Source organism: Sphaerodactylus townsendi, linkage group LG03, assembly GCF_021028975.2.
Source record: "Sphaerodactylus townsendi isolate TG3544 linkage group LG03, MPM_Stown_v2.3, whole genome shotgun sequence".
Taxonomy (NCBI): domain Eukaryota; kingdom Metazoa; phylum Chordata; class Lepidosauria; order Squamata; family Sphaerodactylidae; genus Sphaerodactylus; species Sphaerodactylus townsendi.
Genome location: NC_059427.1, coordinates 165,118,471 through 165,137,980, shown reverse-complemented (window position 1 = coordinate 165,137,980; position 19,510 = coordinate 165,118,471). Strand labels below are relative to the sequence as shown.

At 47.3% G+C, this 19,510-nt stretch overlaps 1 protein-coding gene across 1 annotated transcript in view; it reads right to left on the bottom strand.

The window, feature by feature from the left end:
• Positions 1-19,510, bottom strand: part of ANKFN1 (ankyrin repeat and fibronectin type III domain containing 1) — a 220,743-nt gene that overhangs the window by 180,156 nt on the left and 21,077 nt on the right. The window contains exons 3-4 of the mRNA XM_048487371.1: positions 18,321-18,522; positions 2,412-2,622 (exon numbers count right to left, since the gene is read on the bottom strand). Of these exons, the coding sequence (XP_048343328.1) occupies positions 2,412-2,622; positions 18,321-18,512 (403 nt within the window). The 5' untranslated portion in view covers positions 18,513-18,522. The remainder of the gene's footprint in view (positions 1-2,411; positions 2,623-18,320; positions 18,523-19,510) is intronic.

Genomic DNA, 19,510 nt, shown 5'->3' with positions numbered 1-19,510 from the left:
AGTAGCAATCCCTTGGCACGTTTCCACATTTCCCTCAATGCTCATCTTGAAGCAAATGAACAAATTAATGCTGCCACTTAATATTTATGGAGTGCTAACAGAATGTTTGGTGTTGGTTGTGTCTAAAAGAAGCTTTAATAGGTGTACAGAAGACTTATTGTCTAATAGTTGCATAACACCTATCAACCACATTTTTACCCTACCTTTCCTCCAGAGAGCTCAGAGAAATCGGCACGGCATTGTTGAAGACTGGCTGTTGTGGATTTTCTGGGCTGTGTAGCTGTGGTCTGATAGTTCACCCACATCTGTGGCTGGCCTTTTCAAAGGCACGTCATGGCAAGATGCCTCTGAAGTTGCCATAAATTTGCTGAAGCAAGTTGAAGCAAATTGTCACATCTCACCATGACATGACTCTGAAAATGCTAGCTGTTGTTGCAGGAGAAACATTAGGAGTGTAAACTGGACATCTGGGAGTGTCGAGTGGGGAAGGAATGGTTTGCAGAGGGAAAGCAAGCTCAGAGGATTCCATAGTGTCTATTCTCCACAAAAGCCATTTTCTCTGTAGTCTGGAAATCAGAGAAAATTCCAGAAGATCTGTGAACCCCATCTGGAGATTGGGAACCTTCAGTTACAATCTTTACGTTTTTTTGGGGTGCTGTGAGGTTTCCAGGCTGTATGGCCGTGTTCTAGCAGCATTCTCTCCTGACGTTTTGCCTGCATCTGTGGCTGGCATCTTCACAGGATCTGATGGTAGGAATGGAAAGCAAGTGGAATATATATACTGTGAGGTGAAAAGGTGAGGCCATCTGAATAGAGTAGCCTGGCATGTGAGTCACAGAGAAGTCTGTAGCATGGGAGTAACAATGAAGCTACCAAGGTCAATAGAAGTATCCTGGTCTTTGTTCCCTTTGAGTGCTATAGTCTATAGTTGTCCTGTGTTTGTGTGGAGCTGATCAGTCACTGTCTTGATTATAGAGTTTTTCAACACTGGCAGCCAAATTCTGTTCATTTTCATGGTTTCTTCCTTCCTGTTGAAATTGCAGGCGAAACATCAGGAGAGAATGATGCTAGAACACGGCCATACAGCCCGGAAACCACACAGCACCACAGTGATTCCAGCCGTGAAAGCCTTCGACAATACATTTACGTTTTTTGCTTAGCTATTGTCTAAATTATATTTTTGTGTTTCTGTGTTAGCCATTCTGAATCCCCAGTGGAGGGAAAAAAAGAAAGATTGCGTGGGGCAAGCAGAGGCATCAAACTGTTCTGTACGACGAACAATTTGCTCACACCTATCACTCCTAGCTCACACCAACATTATGAAAATATTTTTAAAATATACCACTGCAGGACCTCAAACCCTCTCTTTATAATCCAGACTGAGCACTCAAGACTTGCAAGTTGCAGCTTGAGTTGTCCAGTTGAGCCTGACAACCTGTGGGTTGGGTGTGAGGACATGATGACCACAGAGTTTCTGGCGATTCTTAGGGGCTTTCCCCACTACAGAAGGGAGCTAAGGTCGACTCGGTTCCCTTCAGTGGAGGGCGATTCCAGGCTGTCCCCACAGCAACTGAGTTGGCCCCCTGGAACCGAGCTAAGTGGGCGGGATCATCTTGGTGCCTGTTTCGCTCCTCGACTGTGATTGGAGCTTGTGCTACGGCGGGAAACGGGAGCGTTTTTTTTTTTACAGTTTTTACAGTTTACAGTTACATGCGCTTTCTGCCTTAGAGCAACAAATGGCACTTACAGCTTTTCCTCAGAAGTGACATCATCATGCTTCCAATCCTGGTGCATTCCCCCCACCGTATCTTGGAGTCGTGATGGGCAATGGAAGCTTAGGTTGGGGCCAGCGTGGCACAGTGTTTAAGAGCCATGGACTCTAATTTGGAGTCCTGGGTTAGATTCCCCACTTCCCACTTGAGCGATGGATTCTAATCTGGTGAATGGGGTTGCTTCCTTTCTCCCACACATGAGGCTTGCGGGGTAACCTTGGGCAAGTCCCAGTTCTCTCAGAACTCTCTCAGACCAAGAACCACATTTTATTCCCCATTTTATTCCCCACCTGAGTGGCAGACTCTTATCAGGTGAACCAAGATTCCCCACATACTCCTACATTCCTGTTGCGGGACCTTGGGCTAGTTACCGTTCTTCAGAACTCTCTCAGCCCTACTTACCTCACAAGGTGTCTGTTGTGGGGAGAGGAAGTGAAGGAGCTTGTAAGCTGCTTTGAGACTCCTTACATGAAAGAAAGGTGGGCTATAAATGCAAACTCTTCTTCTCTTCTGTCCTGGGGCTTGGCAGGTTTGCCAAACCGTCTGTAAATACCCACACAACTGGTTTTGTATGTCTCCGATGCGATTGCATTTCTGGCGTGTTCTGTCAAATTTGGTGTCTGCTGTTTGTATACTTACAATGTGGACTCTCTTTTGCCCCAACTTTCAACAGAATCTTGGCAATAGGCACATTATTTGTCAGGATGGCGATGTCGAGCACAGTCAGTCCCTCACTATTGGGAGTGCTGAGGTCCAACTCCTCAGGTGCGAACTGATAGAGGAGAATCTGGACAGTATCCACATCCTGCTGTTCCACAGCCTCAAACAGAGCTTCACTGCATGGGAAATTCTGTCAGACAGGAACAGGAAAAATAAATAAATATTTTAAATAAATAAAGGGAACAGTTAATGCAACTATGAGTCTTAAGGCCTTTCCACACAGCTCCCAAAATGTGCTATTCTAATACTAGTCCCAGCCCAACATCCCTATAACATAGGCTCATTCCGCACATGCGGAATAAGGAACAGCCGTGACTTACCACGGCTGCCATTGCTGATGGGGAAGGGACAGCCTCCATGGTGCTGCCTCCTCCCCTCCCCCTGCCTTGCGAGCTCTTCTAGGCTCGCGAGGCTTTAGCTTGCCAGTGACGCTTGGCGCCCTTATGTCATCCAGGGAGGTGTGGCCGGGTGGCCTATTTAGGCCGGAGCTCGGCCTCCCCACCTCCCCATTTGTCGGAGCATGCGTGTTTCCCACCCACCTCTCCCTTTTTTGTTCTGTTTTAATGCATGTGCTTTATTGTTGTTATCCAGCGGTTTGCGCATGGGGGACTGATCTTTAGCTGGGGGGGCAGCGGGCAAAATACCCGCTGTGGTGGAACCTCCTCATGAGGTTTGGGGTGGAGCAAGCCAAGGGGTCACCTGCCCAGACGTGGGCTTAGATGGCTTGCGCCCCTGGCAGCAAGGAGTCTTCAGGAAGTGGCTTAATCGCCTGCCTGGGAATCTCACAGCTGCTCCAGTGTGCATTATAATTTTTCATTGGCAGGCATGCTGAGAAAAATTTAGGTGTCTGGGGGACAGCACTGTTGGCTGCCCAGTACACATACCACAAGATCAGACCCCCATGCTGCGCCTTACGCTTCTGTTTACCTTGAACCAATTTTGTTAATAAATGTTTTATTACCACACAGAAATGTTGTTTGTAGTAAAAGTTATTTTAATAGCAGGAGAGCATTAGCTGCTTTCCTCAGGCAGCAATGCACTTTCAAACTGCTTTCAATGCTCTTTGAAGCTGTGCGGAATGGCAAAATCCACTTGCAAACAGTTGTGGAAGTGGTTTGAAAACACATTATTTTGCATGTGCAGAAGGGGCCATGGACATGGCTAAGAAGAAGAAAACTACTCGGAGTTATACCCCACTTTTCTCAACTGTAAGGAGTCTCAAAGAAACTTACAAATTCCTTTCCCTTCCTCTCCCCACCTCCCATGCAAGGTAGGTGGGGCTGAGTTCACCAGATATGAGTTCACTGCTCATGTGGAGAAGCAGGGAATCAAATCCAAATCTCCAGCGTCCACTGCTGTTAACCACACCACACTGCCTCTCAAGGCACAGTTCTTGCTACTGGTGGAAAAGAGCTGTTGTTTTTTTTCAGACTGGAAAAGCTTCATTCAGCACCACTGGAGGACATGAGTTGGAAAGTAACTAGAAGGCCTACCAGGAAAGCTGCAGAAACTCCTCAAATGGTGCAACTCAAAAAGCAAGAGGCCCATACTTATCAAACTGCTGACCTAGGACTGGAGCTCTCTAACTGGTTCCCACAACCACAAGGCACACAACATTAATTATGTTAAGCAGGACTGTTGAAAAGAGGGATTGAAACGACAAAAATGCTTGGGGCCCTGGTGACCAAGCGGCGGCTGGTATGTGGTATCAAAATTCAGTGGTCGCTTTCCAAAGATGAAGGTAAGGAGAAGTCAAGGGGAGTTGCCAATTCAGGGTTGGGAAATTCCTAGAAATTTGGTGCTGGGGTCCACAGGTGGTAGGATTTGGGGCCAAGAGGGACCACAGCAGGGTATAATGCCATCAGCCCACCCTCTGAAGTAGCCATTTGCTCCAGGGGAACTGACCTTTGTAGTCAGGAGTAATTCTGGGAGGTGTCCAGGCACCACCCGGAGGTTCGCAACCTTATGATTCTGGAGCAGGAATTCTATCAAGTTAGCTTGCTTGACCAGGTTGTCATGATACATGCAACAATCTCCCATCCCACATGGATGTCAAGAGTCACCTGTTCTTTAGATCCTGCTGAAAGACCTTCGGGACCCACCTTTTCTACAGTAGCTTTGGAAGGCTGACTCAATGGTGCCCAGAGCAGTCTATTGGTAACAGAGCTCCGGAAATTAGTTATATTTAGCAACCTATGCTACATTCTGTAAAATGGCTGCAAACTTTCTGCTGGAAATATCCCATAAGCAACAGTACGTATGAATCAACTTCATTTGTTATATGTTGCAAGTTGTATTTTGATGTGATTTAGATGTGATTTTATACTGTTTATGCCAAATAAAGGCTAAATGAATGAATGAATGAATATTTAGCAACCTTTTTCGGACACAAGGAATGGTTAAGTTTCGTTTTTCATTACCTCTATAATTTTGATGTTATTGAACTAATTTGGACTTTTCAAAATTATTCTACTAACCTTAAAACTAAACTTTGGTACTTTAGAACAAAGGAGAATGAAGCGATGCGGTTTGTCCATATCTCCTTTACTCCTGCCTGCTGCCACCTTGTGGCAAGGGCATCTTCAATGTCTTCGATGTGATGAGCTGGGAGGCCCCCCTGTAACCCTTGGGTGGGCCTGGCTCAGGGGGTTGGGGGCTCAGGCCTCCAAACAACAATTAACTGACCAGACCCGAATGGAGATGCAGACCTCTGGGTGATGGCAGCAGTGGCAGCAATGGCGCCCCACTGGCAGTGAGTGAGCTGGGGTGGGGTGCTCTTGCTCAAGATCAAGTGTGTCCAGTGGTGGGATCAAAAAATTTTAGTAACAGGTTCCCATGGTGGCGGGATTCAAACTGTGGCATAGCGCCAATGGGGCTGGGCGGGGCACGACAGGGGCATGGCCGGGCATTCCGGGGGGTGGGGCATTCCTGGGTGGCGCTGTGGCAAGGACGCAGCTGCTGTGCCGGTCCTTGGGCGGGAAACGAATGCACGCAGGCGCAGGCTGCCACACATGCCAGTGCACCTCCTGCTAGACTGCTTCAAGTTCTGCGCGCTACTGCTGAGGAGCGGGGAGGGGCGTAACTAAGGCAACAATCACGTGGCAAAATCACCAATTAGTAACCCCCTCTTGGCACACACAAATCATTAGTAACCTACTCTCGGGAACCTGTGAGAACCTGCTGGATCCCACCTCTGAGTGTGTCCCAGGGAGAACATGGTGGTGGTGCCAGCAACAGCAGCCCTTAAATGGAATGCATGTTGGTGAGCAGATAGAGCTATTCATGGGCCCGGCCCCCCACTTTGGACTGAATAACTATTTAAGACCCGGAACCCCACCTCCTGAAGTTCGAGGGTTCTTTACCTTTATGTGGACTGTTCAGCTTAAGGTGCTGTTTCTTTAATGGGGGGTGAATGTAGCTAGTGAGATTGTATTGAGTTTCCCTTCCGTTTCTGAGGTTATCATTTTTGGTAGTGTTTATTGGATTATTGCAAAGTTATTCAGCTCGCGTTAGGTACAGTTAGTTTAGTTTAGGTGTAGGTTAGTTTAGGGATATGTTTTTGCATTTAGATTTGTTTTAAAGCTAGGCTTTTTGTTCCAGTGTAGTTTATATTGGGGGCTAGTTCTTGGGTCATTTTTTTTTGGTAGTATGTTACTGAAAGAGAAAGTCGCCATCTACCTTGTTATTGTTTGTTTATGCTGCTAGTGATGTTTGTTGTGATGAGTATTGTTGCTTTACGTAATTTATAATGTTATATTATGATTACTGATGCCTCTGTTTTGTTATGATTATGTTATGTTATGATTACTGACGCTTCTGACGTTATGATGATGCTTCTGTTGTTATAATGTTATGTTTAAAATGTTCATTGTTGTTTAGAATAACATGTTATAGTGCTATTTTCATTGGTTCTATGTTATTGATGATATTTTTATGGTTGTTATTCAGTGTTATGATAATTCATATTGTCATTTAGCAGCTGTTGTTTACCGCCCTGAGCCTTCTGGGGGAGGGCGGTATATAAATCTCATAAACCAAACCAAACCAATCAATGGGCATGTCCAGGGACCATGCCCCCAGACTACTGTCCAGACTGGGAGAGGGCCCAACTGGCCCAGGAGGACTCCCTAGGACAGTGGTGGTGAACCTTTGGCACTCCAGATGTTAAGGACTACAATTCCCATCAGCCCCTGCCAGCATGGCCAATAAGGGGCTGATGGGAATTGTAGTCCATAACATCTGGAGTGCCAAAGGTTCGCCACCACGGCCCTAGGAGAAGGATGTTCTCAGGCCCTGGGGGCACATGAGGTGGCAAATGGTGGAGGTGGACAGACCTCACAGGGCAAGGAAACTCACAGGGAAGAGCCTTACACTGGGCCAGAAGCTGCCTGGGCTCTAAAGGCTACACAGCAGCAGAAGAGGCCTGGAAGGCAGGCCAAGCCATGTCCAGGCATGGGCCAATGCTGCACCAGAAGTCTAGGTCCTCAGCCAAACTGAGTTCTCTGCCCTCTTGGAGCAGTAACAGGGAAGAGGTAGGAGCAGGTGGGCTGGATGAGGACCTTTACAGGCTCTGGGGGAGAGCTGGGGGGAAGGGCACAGTGTGGAACTTAGTTTTGGGGGAGATAGTAAAAAGGGTGAGGCAGGGGCACAACAAGGGAGAACTGCGCATGGGGCACACACGCACCCTGCTCCCCTGCCACAGCGCCTCCCACCCCCGTCCCACCCTGGAATGACCTGCTGCACCCTGGGCATGCCCTTGCTGAGGCATGTGCCCAGGGCATCACACACACACACCCGCCCCATTGGTGGTACGCCACTGGGGTGAGGGCCCGGCCTTCTGAGGAAGATGCTCCCATGTAGCTTTGGCTGAACTCAGGCCCTGGTAGCCTTGGAAAAGGGCCACTGGAGCAAAGCTGCACCCAGACACCTCAGCTGAAGCTGGAGGAAGGGCTCCTCAGACCCTGAGGAGGAGGCACCTTAGGTGGTGCCAAGGCTCATGGGTTTGACAGGGAGGACATTCCGAGTTATATTTTGGCTGCTGAATTTTGTTACTTACTGCACAACTCTACTGCTTTGTTGAGCTAAGGTACATAATCAAAAAAATTTTTTCAAAATAAACCCCAACAACATAATGTTCCTTTGCTCCCAACAGTAGCAGCCAATGGTTTGGAACAGACTGAGGGAAGGTGGAAAGTATTCAGTGTCAAGACATGTGAGTTTTGCATGGCTATGCGTTACAAAGAGTGAGAGGAAATGCTGCATTTACTAATAACAGCCTTAGGTTGATAGAGACTGCTTCCTTGTGTATTTCTGCTTCCAGGAGGCCCTGGAACTGCCAGGACATATTTTCCTCATTTTCAGGTCACCTTAATCTCTGATTCAGCTCTTACATATAAATAAATCAGAGCTGGAGTAAGTGCGGGGAATTTATGACATGGTTACTGAGAGCAGTGTTAGCCCTGAAATACAGACAATTGATTGGTCTGAAGAGAATTCTTATATTGCATAATTCACTAAAAAAAATTCTGAGTGAAATATGTGACCAAATGTTTGCATAAAAGCCTCAAGTTGCATCATTCACTATGAAATAAGTTTACTAGGCAGTTCAAAAAGGCTAACGGAGCCAAGAAAATAGCTCTTCTAATTTTGTGGTCTGAAATAGCTACAGTCTCTCAAGATTTGCATTAACTCTCAAGATTTGCATTAAAACTGGTGGAAAGGTATAATGGGGTGGGGGGAAGAACTCAGAAATGTGTAAAAAAAAGGATACCATGAAAATAACTAATATTGACAATTGAAATGATTTTATCAAGATATTTCTTGCCTGATTTGTAAAGAAGAGAAGCAACAGGCAAAGAAGTGAAACAGATTTGTTACTACTAGACCAATCCAATTCCTGATGAACAAAACAGTGCAGTAAGTCCTCGAAATTAGCCAACATTTCCTTAAAAGAAGAAGAGATTGGATTTCTAGTCCGCTTTTTCTCCTGTGTCAACTCAAAGCAGCTTACAATACTCCTTTTCTTTCCTCTCCCCACAACAGACACCCTGTAGAGCAGTGGTTCTCAACCTGTGGGTCAGGACCCCTTTGGGGGTCGAACGACTCTTTCCAGGGGTCGCCTAAGACTCTCTGCATCAATGTTCTCCATCTGTAAAATGGATAAATGTTAGGGTTGGGGGTCACCACAACATGAGGAACTGTATTAAAGGGTCGCGGCATTAGGAAGGTTGAGAACCACTGATGTAGAGGTTGGGGGTGTTAGCCTTTAACTCACCAGTTTATGTAGTCCAATTATACTGGCTTCCTCCTCTTCTTGGACCATGTATGTTTTTATATTGAATTGTATGTCTTAATTGTATGTTATGAGTAAGTGTTGTATGTTTGGTAATAAGTATTTATGTATTAGAATTAGGCAAAAGTTAATAGTGGTAGTGTGTTAGGTATAGTGATAAGTTGATGTTTAGAAATCGCACTAGCACAATAAATGTGCTGTGCACTTTATATTGAGGCTTGCTTGTGTATTAGCGAGATGTATATTTGTGTTCTGAAACAAATCTAGTTCACCAGATGACAGTCCGCTGCTTATGTGGAAGAGTAGGGAATCAAACCTAGTCCTCCAGACTAGAGTCCACCACACTTAACTGCTACACCACTGCTGGCTCTCCAAAAGAGCTCATTGTGTACCTCCTTAAATATCAGAATATCAATACAACAGCATACCCAAAGCATAACTCATATCACCTACTGTCATGCCCCCACAGAGCCGTTGGTTATTTCCCCTTTAAGATTTCGTTTCCCCACAGTCAGTATGGTTTTGCTTATTGTTAAGTCTTCCCTGGGAGGGTATTTTAGTTAGTCCCATCCCCTTTAAGACTTTTCCCAGTAGGCAATTTCCTCTCTTTACCCAGTATCCCCTGTTTTTAGTTAGTCTGTCAGTCTCAAAGAGGTACTAAGGGAAGCTGGGGTCCCTTAATATTCGTGACGTTCATGTGTTCATATGGTGGTCGAAAGAGGAGTCCATATGTTCATATGGTGGTCAAAAGAGAGCAAGCCAAGTTTCTCAGCAGCTAGAGCAAAGACCGAGACCAACAGAGCCGGGAGGAAGCAAGAGGCCGTGATACATCTGAAAGCAGCCAGAAAAGGACACAGTCTGCAGCTCCTATCATCCTGAAGACAAGCAAGTACTCCCATTAGTTAGAGCCAGGGAGGAGTTAGAGTCTTGTTTTTCTCTATTAATAAAGCCATTATTAGAACTGTTAAGACTGGCTTGTGTCTAGGGTTGGTCGATACTCAAAAAATTCGGTAAAATTCGGATTTGGATGTTTGGGGGCATAAAATGATTTGTATGCCTGAGTCCGAATCATAGCCAATTCGGATATACCCCAAAATTCGGGTAAATCCGAAAAATTCGGGGGTTCAATTCTATGGGACCCAAAAAGGGTAAGGCCCATCTCCCACTGCCCCCTGAAGCAAAGTTCCCCAAACCTGGATGGTGTCATCCAGAGACTCTCCTGAAGATACCCTGAAAGTTTTGTGACTGTACCTTCAGAAATGTGCACCCCACAGCCCTCCACCAGAAATTCCCCATTGACAGCAATGCAGCTAAGTCACTGCAGAACAAAAAATCTTGGGCAAATTTCTGGGAGTGCCTGCAGGGGCGCATTTTTAGATATATCGGCACCAACATTTCAGGGTATCATCAGGAGACTGTCCTGATGATACCTCCCAAGTTTGGTGCAGTTTGGTTCAGGGGCCAAAGTTATGGACCCTCAAAAGGGTAGCCCCCATCTCCTTAGCTCCCATTGGAAAGAATGGGGAATGGGGCACCCCTTTTGGGGGTCCATAACTTTGGCCCCCCTGAACCAAACTGCACCAAACTTTGGGGGTATCATCAGGACAGTCTTCTGATGATACCCTGAATTTTTGGTGCCGATATATCTAAACATGTGCCCTCTGCAGGCCAAAACGTGAAAAAACACAAAAAATAAAAACGCGATTCAGCTGCTGATCCAAATCCCATGGATTCAGATCAGATGTGATTTGGACAGCTCGGATTCAGACCCAACTCATCCAAATCAGTCCGAATCAGTGCAGATTTGGTCCAAACTCGGATTCGGACCGTCCGAATCTCCAACCCTACTTGTGTCTCGACTTTTCTGTCCCAGCCAAGAACAGGGCACCTCCAACAGAGTCACTTACCTACACTAAGCTGACACCTCCTTATGAAAGCACACAGCATACCTCCTTAGTGGGGGAGAGAGATCTCATTACTATCATTATCCCCAGATTTTTGATATTGCAGAAGAAAATACTGAGAATATTTTGGTGGTGGTGGTGGTGGTGGTGGAGGAGGAGGAAAGTGTCATCAAGGAACAGGTGATTTAAGACTTCACAGGGTTTTCAAGGGAAGTGCCAGACAGAGGTGATTTGCCATTATGTGCCTCTGCATAGCAACCCTGAACTTCCTTAGTGGCTTCCCATCGAATGCTGAGCCTGCTCAGTTTCTAAGATCTGATGAGATCAGCCAATCTTGGGTCCTCCAAGTCAGGGATATAGATTTGTAGCATCTGGACAACAAATCCTAGCCATGCAGGGAGAGCAGACAGTGTATAAAGCCGCGTCTGAGCATCTGCACTGCTAAACTACCACGCCAAGCAAAGAACAACTGGATATCCTTCTTCATTGCCACTAAGTATACGAGTTAGGCAGTAAAGGACGAGCTGTAGGAAACAAACATATCATCTTTTAATTGAACTGGAGAGAAGCAGGTGCAGAAATGTAATATGGCCTGCAGGTTTTTGTTTACAAGCACATCATTGTAATGCTCTGTAGCAGTGCCTTGCCAAGTTCCTCAGGATTCCTTTTCAGTATCCCTTTGTGATAATTAGCTGGTACCATTCTTCCAGTTAGAAAAAAAACCCAGCAAGAATTATTTGAAAGGCAAGGCCCAGCTGAGCATGCGAGGGGCTCAGTGGGTGGAATACTACAATATTTTGAGTTGTTTGACTAAACAGAAAATCTGCACAGCCATGGGCTATTCTGGCCATATATTTTTTTTAATTGCTGCTCAACCCAAGGATACTTGTTGCTGGCATAATTGAATTGAAGGAGATATGCTGTAGCAATGGTTGATACCCCACAGCAAATGTAGAATGGGCTGCAGTCATTATAAAGGAACCTGTTTTCCTTTTCCCCGTTCACATGCGTGCTGTTCAGGCAGCAATTGGAGCCCATGGAAACAACCTGGGTTGCTTTTGCACCTTCACAAGGAAACATGTGTTGTTTTAAAAAATCTATAGCACATGAGTAGCTGTGCAAGCATACAGGAATGAATTCCCACAGCCATGCTGACTGTCCCACAATCTGACCGGCTGCACCTGCATTGCTGCACATTTGCGACATGCAAAATTAAAAGAAAAAAGAAAAAGGAGCTTCCCTGCACCAGCAGGGCAACAATGAATGTATTGCTGGGCCAGGCAGATTCTCCCCGACTGCGGACGGTGTGGTGAAAGGGCAGGGAAGTAAAGAGCCTCCTGCCTGGCTATTTACTCAGCAGCAGTTTCATCCCGTGATTTTACAAAAGATTGCTGGTTTAGCAATTTTCAAAAAACCCAGGTTGAGGGAAATAAAATGGTGCAGACTCGTTTTGGGGACGGGACCTATGCAAAGCCCCTCTCCCTCAAAACAGTTTGTTCTGTGTCCTCCTAATCACCACTCCTGAGAACCAGCATGTCTGCTGTCTCTGAAACTCAGGCCCTTTCTGCACAGGCCATTCCAGCGTCCCCGCACCGGCAGGAATTCTGCTAGTGCAGGGGTGGGGGGCGTTCGCACAGAAGCATGCGAGCAGCCCCCGCAGAGGCTGGCACAGGAGAGGTGGCACCACACCGAGCCGCCTCTTCCCCGTCCCTCTCCCACTCACCTCATCGCCATCGCCACCCTGCTGGCCTCCGTAGACCCGCCCACGCTGCCCTCTGACCTCCAGGGGTCGGAGGACAGCGAGGGAGGGTCTTCGGAGGCCAGCAGGGAAACGAAGGCGACGAGGTGAGTGGGAGAGGGACGGGGAAAACAGCGCATTCCCGGTGGTGCCGTTCATACCGCGCCGCCAGGAATGCGCTGTTGTTCCAAAAACCTCCCTCCAGGAGGGAGGTTTTTGGAGGCGGCCTGAGGCCGCCCTGGGGGAGGGGGAGGGGAGCCAGGTCGGCGCTGCTGCGTTTTTGCAGCGCCGCCTGTGCGAACGGCTCCCTGGGGACAACGTTTTTGCCGTCCCCAGGGCGCCGTTTATGGCCCATGCGGAAAGGGCCTCAGACTTGAACTCCTCTGAAATCCTGTCTGAAGCTCTAAATGCTTCTAAAACTCTGCCTACTCCCATCCTGTCACTCAAACTCTCTGGCTCTGTGCGGGTTTAATACTTTACGTTCTGGCTTTCTGTCTCTGCCTGTTGCTTAGATCTGTCACATATGGCAGCAAGATTGAGAAGATCTCTGTATAATGGCAAAAGCCTACAAGACTCCCAAGTTTAATAGCAGAAGGAAGCCAATATGCTCCAATCCTAGCATCACTGTCACAAAAACTGTCTAACATATGCACAGGACATAAAAGGAAGCTTGCTAATTTTTTGTTGTTGTATTGCCAAGTGTTTCTTTTTTCACACTATCCAGTATAAATAAGCACACTTGCAGTGCACTTTTCAGCACTCTGTCAAGAGATTCTCAAATAAACTTTTTTGAGGAAGCGTTGAGTATCTGAACCATGACACAAAACTGGGAAGCCCCCCACCCTTTTTAAGGATAGAGCACGCACCTTATTGCATTCAGAGGTATGTCAAAATGTGTGGCCAAATAGGCCCAAGGAGGAGTTCTGCAGCAGCGCCAGCCTCGCCACCCCCAAGCGGTGCGAAGGTGCTGCTTCTGAACCTTGCTTCCTGAGCGAGGTTTTTCGGAAGCAGCGTCTTCCAACTGCTGCCGAACGGCAGCAGCTGAAGGCGCCATCCCCCCCACACCGTTGCGGAACGTCCCAGCAAGCCGGCAGGTGGCAGCGTAGCCTTTGCACAGGCTGCGCCGTTGCGGAACGCCGTACCTGTTCTCCTGGCTTCCGGCGCATTGCAGAGGCCAGGGGATGCACCCCCCGGCCTGCGACTCCAGAGCCGCCGCTCCAGCCTGTGGCGGGGGTGTCCCCTGGCCTCTGTGACACACTGGAAGCCAGGAGGAGAGGTACAGCGTTCCGCAACGGCGCAGCCTGTGCAAAGGCTGCGCTGCCACCTGCCGGCTTGCTGGGACAGTCCGTGCGAATGATCCCGGGGGTGTGCGTTGGCATTGTTTATGCCGACGCACCCCTGCTTGGTGCGCGTGTGAATAGGGCCTTAGATATGTGTGTTGCAAATCAAACAAGAATATGTATTGTCGAAGGCTTTCACACCTGGAATCACTGGGGTATTGTGGGGTTTCCAGGCTGTATGGCCATATTCCAGTAGCATTTTCTCCTGACATTTCACCTGCACCTGTGGCTGGCAACCTCAGAGGAACAAGAATAAATTGAAGGCCTGGAGAAAATAAGGTTAAGGGGTGACATGATAGCCATGTTTGAATGTTTGAAAGGGTGTCATGTAGAAGATGGAACAAATTTGTTTTCTGCTGCTTTAGAGACTAGGGCAAGTAGTCATGAGTTTAAGGCACCGGAAAAGAGATTTCACCTAAACATCAGGAAGAACTTCCTGACAGTAAGGGCTGTTTGACAATGGAATGTGCGACCTCAGAAGGTGGTGGGGTCTCCTTTGGAGGTTTTTAAACAGCAGCAGCAGCAGCAGCAGCAGCAGCAGCAGCAGCAGCAGCAGCAGCAGAAGCAGAAGCAGAAGCAGAAGAAGAAGAAGAAGAAGAAGAAGAAGAAGAAGAAGAAGAAGAAGAAGAAGAAGAAGAAGAAGAAGAAGAAGAAGAAGAAGAAGAAGAAGAAGAAGAAGAAGAAGAAGAAGAAGAAGAAGAAGAAGAGTAGTTTGGATTTATATCCCCCCTTTCTCTCCTGCAGGAGACTCAAAGGGGCTTATAATCTCCTTGCCCTTCCCCCCTCACAACAAACACCCTGTGAGGTGGGTGGGGCTGAGAGAGCTCCGAGAAGCTGTGACTAGCCCAAGGTCACCCAGCTGGCATGTGTGGGAGTGCACAGGCTAATCTGAATTCCCCAGATAAGCCTCCACAACTCAAGCAGCAGAGCTGGGAATCAAACCTGGTTCCTCCAGATCAGAGTGCACCTGCTCTTAGCCACTACGCCACTGCTGAAACAGAAACAGAAACTGGATGGCCATCTGTCAGGAGTGCTTTGATTATGTCTTCCTGCATGGCAAGGGGTTGGACTCGGTGACCCTTGTAGTTTCTTCCAATGATTCTAATGTACCACATTTTTATCCTACCTATCCTCCAAAGAATCTTGCTCAGGGCTCCATATGTGATTCTCCCACATTTTATCCTCACAACAATTCCATGAGATAGGTTGGCTGAGGGGTGTTTGTGGCTAGGTTACTAGCAAACTTCTTGACTGAATGAAGGTTTGAATTCAATCCCATTCCACACTAGCTTCTATTGTGAAATAGAAAAAAAATAGAACCAAATGTCTTATTTGATACTGAAACGTCATCATTTGATAGTGACTGAGCATATTTGTTTTTAAATCTGCTAGTTTAATTTATCGTATCTGGATTTCCCTTGTCAACATACAGCATTATTTTGAAGGGCAAAATCAATGACCATTTGTGCACTTGTGGTCTGCTCTGCAGTGAGTGTAGATTACCTTTGGATCAGGAGGTCAAGTTTCGCGCAAGATGGCCCCAAATCTTTAACGCCGTAGGGGCCGGCAAAATGCTGTCCCCTAAGGTTGCACACGTTCTGCACAGGCGGCACTGCTGAAACGCAGCAGCGCCAACCTGGCTTCCCTCCACCTCCCCCAGAGCGGCGTCAGGCTGCCCCAAAAAACCTCCCTCCTGGAGGGAGGTTTTTTAAAAACAGCGTGTTCCTGCCGGCATGGTGCAAATGGCACCGCCGGGAACACGCTGTTTTCCCCGTCCCCCCTCACCTCGTCATCCTGCGTCGCTCTATCAGACTGCTGAGCCCCTCCCTCGCTGTCCTCCGACCCCTGGAGGTCGGAGGGCAGCATGGGCAGGTCTTAGTAGTCCAGCAGGGTGACGCAGGATGATGAGGTGAGTGTGGGGGGGATGGGGAAGGCTCTCCTGTGCCAGCCTCTGCGGGGGCCGCTCGCACGCTCCCGTGCGAATGGCCCCCACCCCTCCACTGGCAGGATTCCTGCCGGTGTAGGGGCGCCCTTTCCGCAGTGCGGAAAGGGCCAGATTCTTGATTGAACACATGTTTTCCCTGCTCCTGCACTCACCATGCTGAAGATGAGAGAATCCCTGGAGTTTCTGAAAGCAGGGAATATGCGATTTCCTCCTCTCTTTGCAGGGAAAATAATGGTGTGCATCACTCTCTTTTTGGGTTTTCTCACTCTTTTTGGGCTTTCCCCTGCTCCTAAATTCACCGTGCTGCAGATGAGAGAATCCCTGCAGCTTCCCAAAGAGGGGAATGTGTGAATTTTCCCCTACCTTCATAGGGAAAGCAAAGGCAATGGTGGCATGTTACTCTCTCCTTGGGTTTTCTCACTCTACCCCATCTTCCCCAGCCCCAGTTCCACCACTTGAGATTAATTGGAAGGGCTTCTTTTATCTTTTGTTTCAAGTTTAAAGGCCTATTAGTGGAACAAAGGACCATGCCAGCGAAGTAACGCAGAAATCAGCCAACAAAGAGTCAGCAAAGAGAAATCAGCAAACAAACAAAAATAAGGCAGTGGGCAACAGAATCAAGGAAGTGGTGGGTGGGCAATAGTTCTGCCAGTTCTATCATTATATTAAGAGTGATCTGAAGGGGTTTTTTTAACATTAGCAGTGAAGAGCTCTCTCTCTCTCTCTCCTGTCCGTCCGTCCATCCGTCAATCATCCAATGAAATGTTGCTAGACCAAAATGGTGGATTGGATTGACTTGGCAGTGGGACTTTTGTTTGGAATGGAAAACAGCAGGGGAACCCCACAGTGAAGCATACAGCCGGGCTGCAAGCAGTAAGTGCACAAAAAGCCATTTCAGCAAAAATGGTCAGGAGTACTCAAAGGCTCAACTGGAGGGAAGTCCATTTCACTGGACTCTGGAAGCTTGTTTTCCAAGTTGACTCCACATCTGAAATTTACTGTAAAACTGATACCTAAAATCCACCAAAAGCAAATCTTCCACTGAACACTATACCATCTACCATTCAAGCTACTGGTGACTTTGTTTAATTATACTAAGAACCACATTAACAGGAGACATTAAAATACGACTACAACATTTTTTACAACAAAATAAGCACACACACCCCGAAACAGATGGTGGCATGAATGACATATATATTGACAAAGCCAATGATAAAAGTTTTAATTGAGACCCATCAGTATAATCGATTAAATTACTTTTCATTTGGGATATTTATAAAACCCACTTTTTAACCCACTGGCTCTCAGGATATAACAGCTCAAGCCACAAACCAAAAACTAGCCACATTAAAAGACTGCTCTAGAATTCACTGAAACTCTAACCCCCAATCAATCCAATTGCATGGCACAGAATGGTGAGCTGTAGTATTGCGGTCAAAACTCTGCTCACAGCCTGAGTTCGATCCTGAGGGAAGTTGGCTTCATGCAGCAGGCTCAGGGTTGACTCAGCCTTCCATCCATCCAAGTAAAATGAGTACCCATCTTGCTGTAGACAACTAAGGAAGCCCCTAGAAGCTCATAAACACAGCCTGCCTAGTAAACAATGTGATGTGACATCACCCCATGAGTCAATAATGACCTAGTGCTTGTGTAAACCCCATGCTCAGAATGGGTTGACCCAGTAAGAAGTGGAGACTCAAAGCAGCAAGAGGCTGCAGACCTCATGTAGTTTGGAGGAGACAAGGCTACCAGACTTGGACCTTGATTTGTACAAGCCCTTAACACCTTGTTAAGGTAACTGCAATGTTGTTGGGAACTAGTGGGAAGGTAGTTTTTTGTTTTTGCTATGTTGTAAATGTTGGAGTTTATTGTTTCAGGGTTTCTTTTTGTGGTTGTAATGGGTGAGAGTTCTCCTGGAAACCTTCATCATGTTGAATCCTGTTCATCAAGCCCTTGGAGTCTTCAGGAGCCAACCCACTTGCAAAGAAGAATTGGACTTGGCAGTATCAGTAGACTGTAAATATAAGGACTTGAAAATGCAACCTGAACAGGACCTTGAAGTGTGATGTTAAATGTTGATGTTTGATGTCATATGTTATATGTTAAGAAAGTAAACCATTTTGTTTTTAAAAATGGTTGTTGCAAACTCATTCCAAGTTCTGCCCCACAGAACCCACAAGCTGAGGTTACACTTGCACAGAGGACTACCTTTACCTTTACGATGAATTCACTGAAGCACCAACCTCCATATTTTGACAGATATGGACACACTCTATGTTAAGTATCATCTGTCACAGATGAATAGGGACTGGATGAGCTAAGCAGGAAAAGATGCAGTGGAAGAAGACGATACAGGATAGAAATGGACATGCATGAATTGGTGGGCATGATCCTAGAACCGTGGTGGCGAACCTTTGGCACTCCAGATGTTATGGACTACAATTCCCATCAGCCCCTTCCAGCATGGTCAATTGGCCATGCTGGCAGGGGCTGATGGGAATTGTAGTCCATAACATCTGGAGTGCCAAAGGTTCGCCCATCTCTGTCCTAGAAAGAACAGTCACTTTAAATCTATTAATACAGTTGAGCAAATATGACGAAATTACCACAGAGGCCTTTCGGAGGCTGAGACGGTCAGACCTGGCTCTGAAATAGGCCTCGTCGAAAGATGAGTGGCTTCCCTTCAGCTTCTCCGAGAGGTTTCGATAGAGTCGCTTTGCGGCATTGGGAGAAGACGGGGGGTTGTTCTTTTTTGCCTGGGAAAGCTGCAAGCTCTGCATTTGCTGGGTCATTTTCATGTGGCAGTTCCTACAGGGAGAGTAGGTACAAGGTTCATCACTAGAATATACGCAGTGTGTGTTAATTCAGTTCCTTGGGGGTGCACTGAAATCCTGCACCGACAGTGCCATCCTAATCAGGCCTGTTCCAAAGGGTTCAATCCAGTGGGAGGATTCAAATAATTGAACAACTGGTTGTTTACAAGCACCATTTTAACAACTGGTTCTGCCGAAGCGGTGCGAACCAGCTGAATCCCACCACTGGTTCAATCCCAAGCAAAGGGTTCTTAGGATTTCCCTGTAACAGTGCAATCCACCGGAAGGGACAGCTCCACAACGGCTGGGGACAGTGTTGCTTCGACACAGTCACACTGCCTCCAAAGGTGTTTCAGATGATGCAGAAAGCTGGAAAAAGAAAGAAATCCCCAGCCTCCCCCCAAAAATCCCATACAGGACAAGAAGCTAGGGCACACTTTCGGTGGCATAAATCAGCATGGTGAAGTGGCCGATCCCAGACGTTAAGCTTTTTGGAAGCTTCTCCATCCCTGAGAATGCCCCCAGACTGCCCTTACCTGTACTGGGGCTGGCTCCTCTGCCAGAGAAGCACTGGCACGATGACAGCTTCTGGGTTTAGATGCCACTGGGCTTTGCAGTGCTCTTCTGCTAGTATATTTGCCTCTTACCCTGTCAGAGTGGGCACCTGCTTCGGAGCACCCTTATGCCACTCCCATGAATCCATATCCCCTCCTCTCCAGACTGCAATCTAAATCCCCTGACTCCACAACTGAATATGAAAGCTTGCCTGATTCCTAAACCTAACTGCTCCTTCTGAAATAAAGCCCATGGGCGGTGATGGCGAACCTGGCTGGGATGGTGGCAGTGCGGGCGGCAGCGACGCTCGGTATCCGGGCACGGACTGGTTGAGTGGTCGACCGAACTAGGCTGGCCTGGGCTGCTGGGTTCGATTATTAGCATTAAACCTAAGACCTAGTTTTGAGGAAGCAGTGTAGGTAACCCTG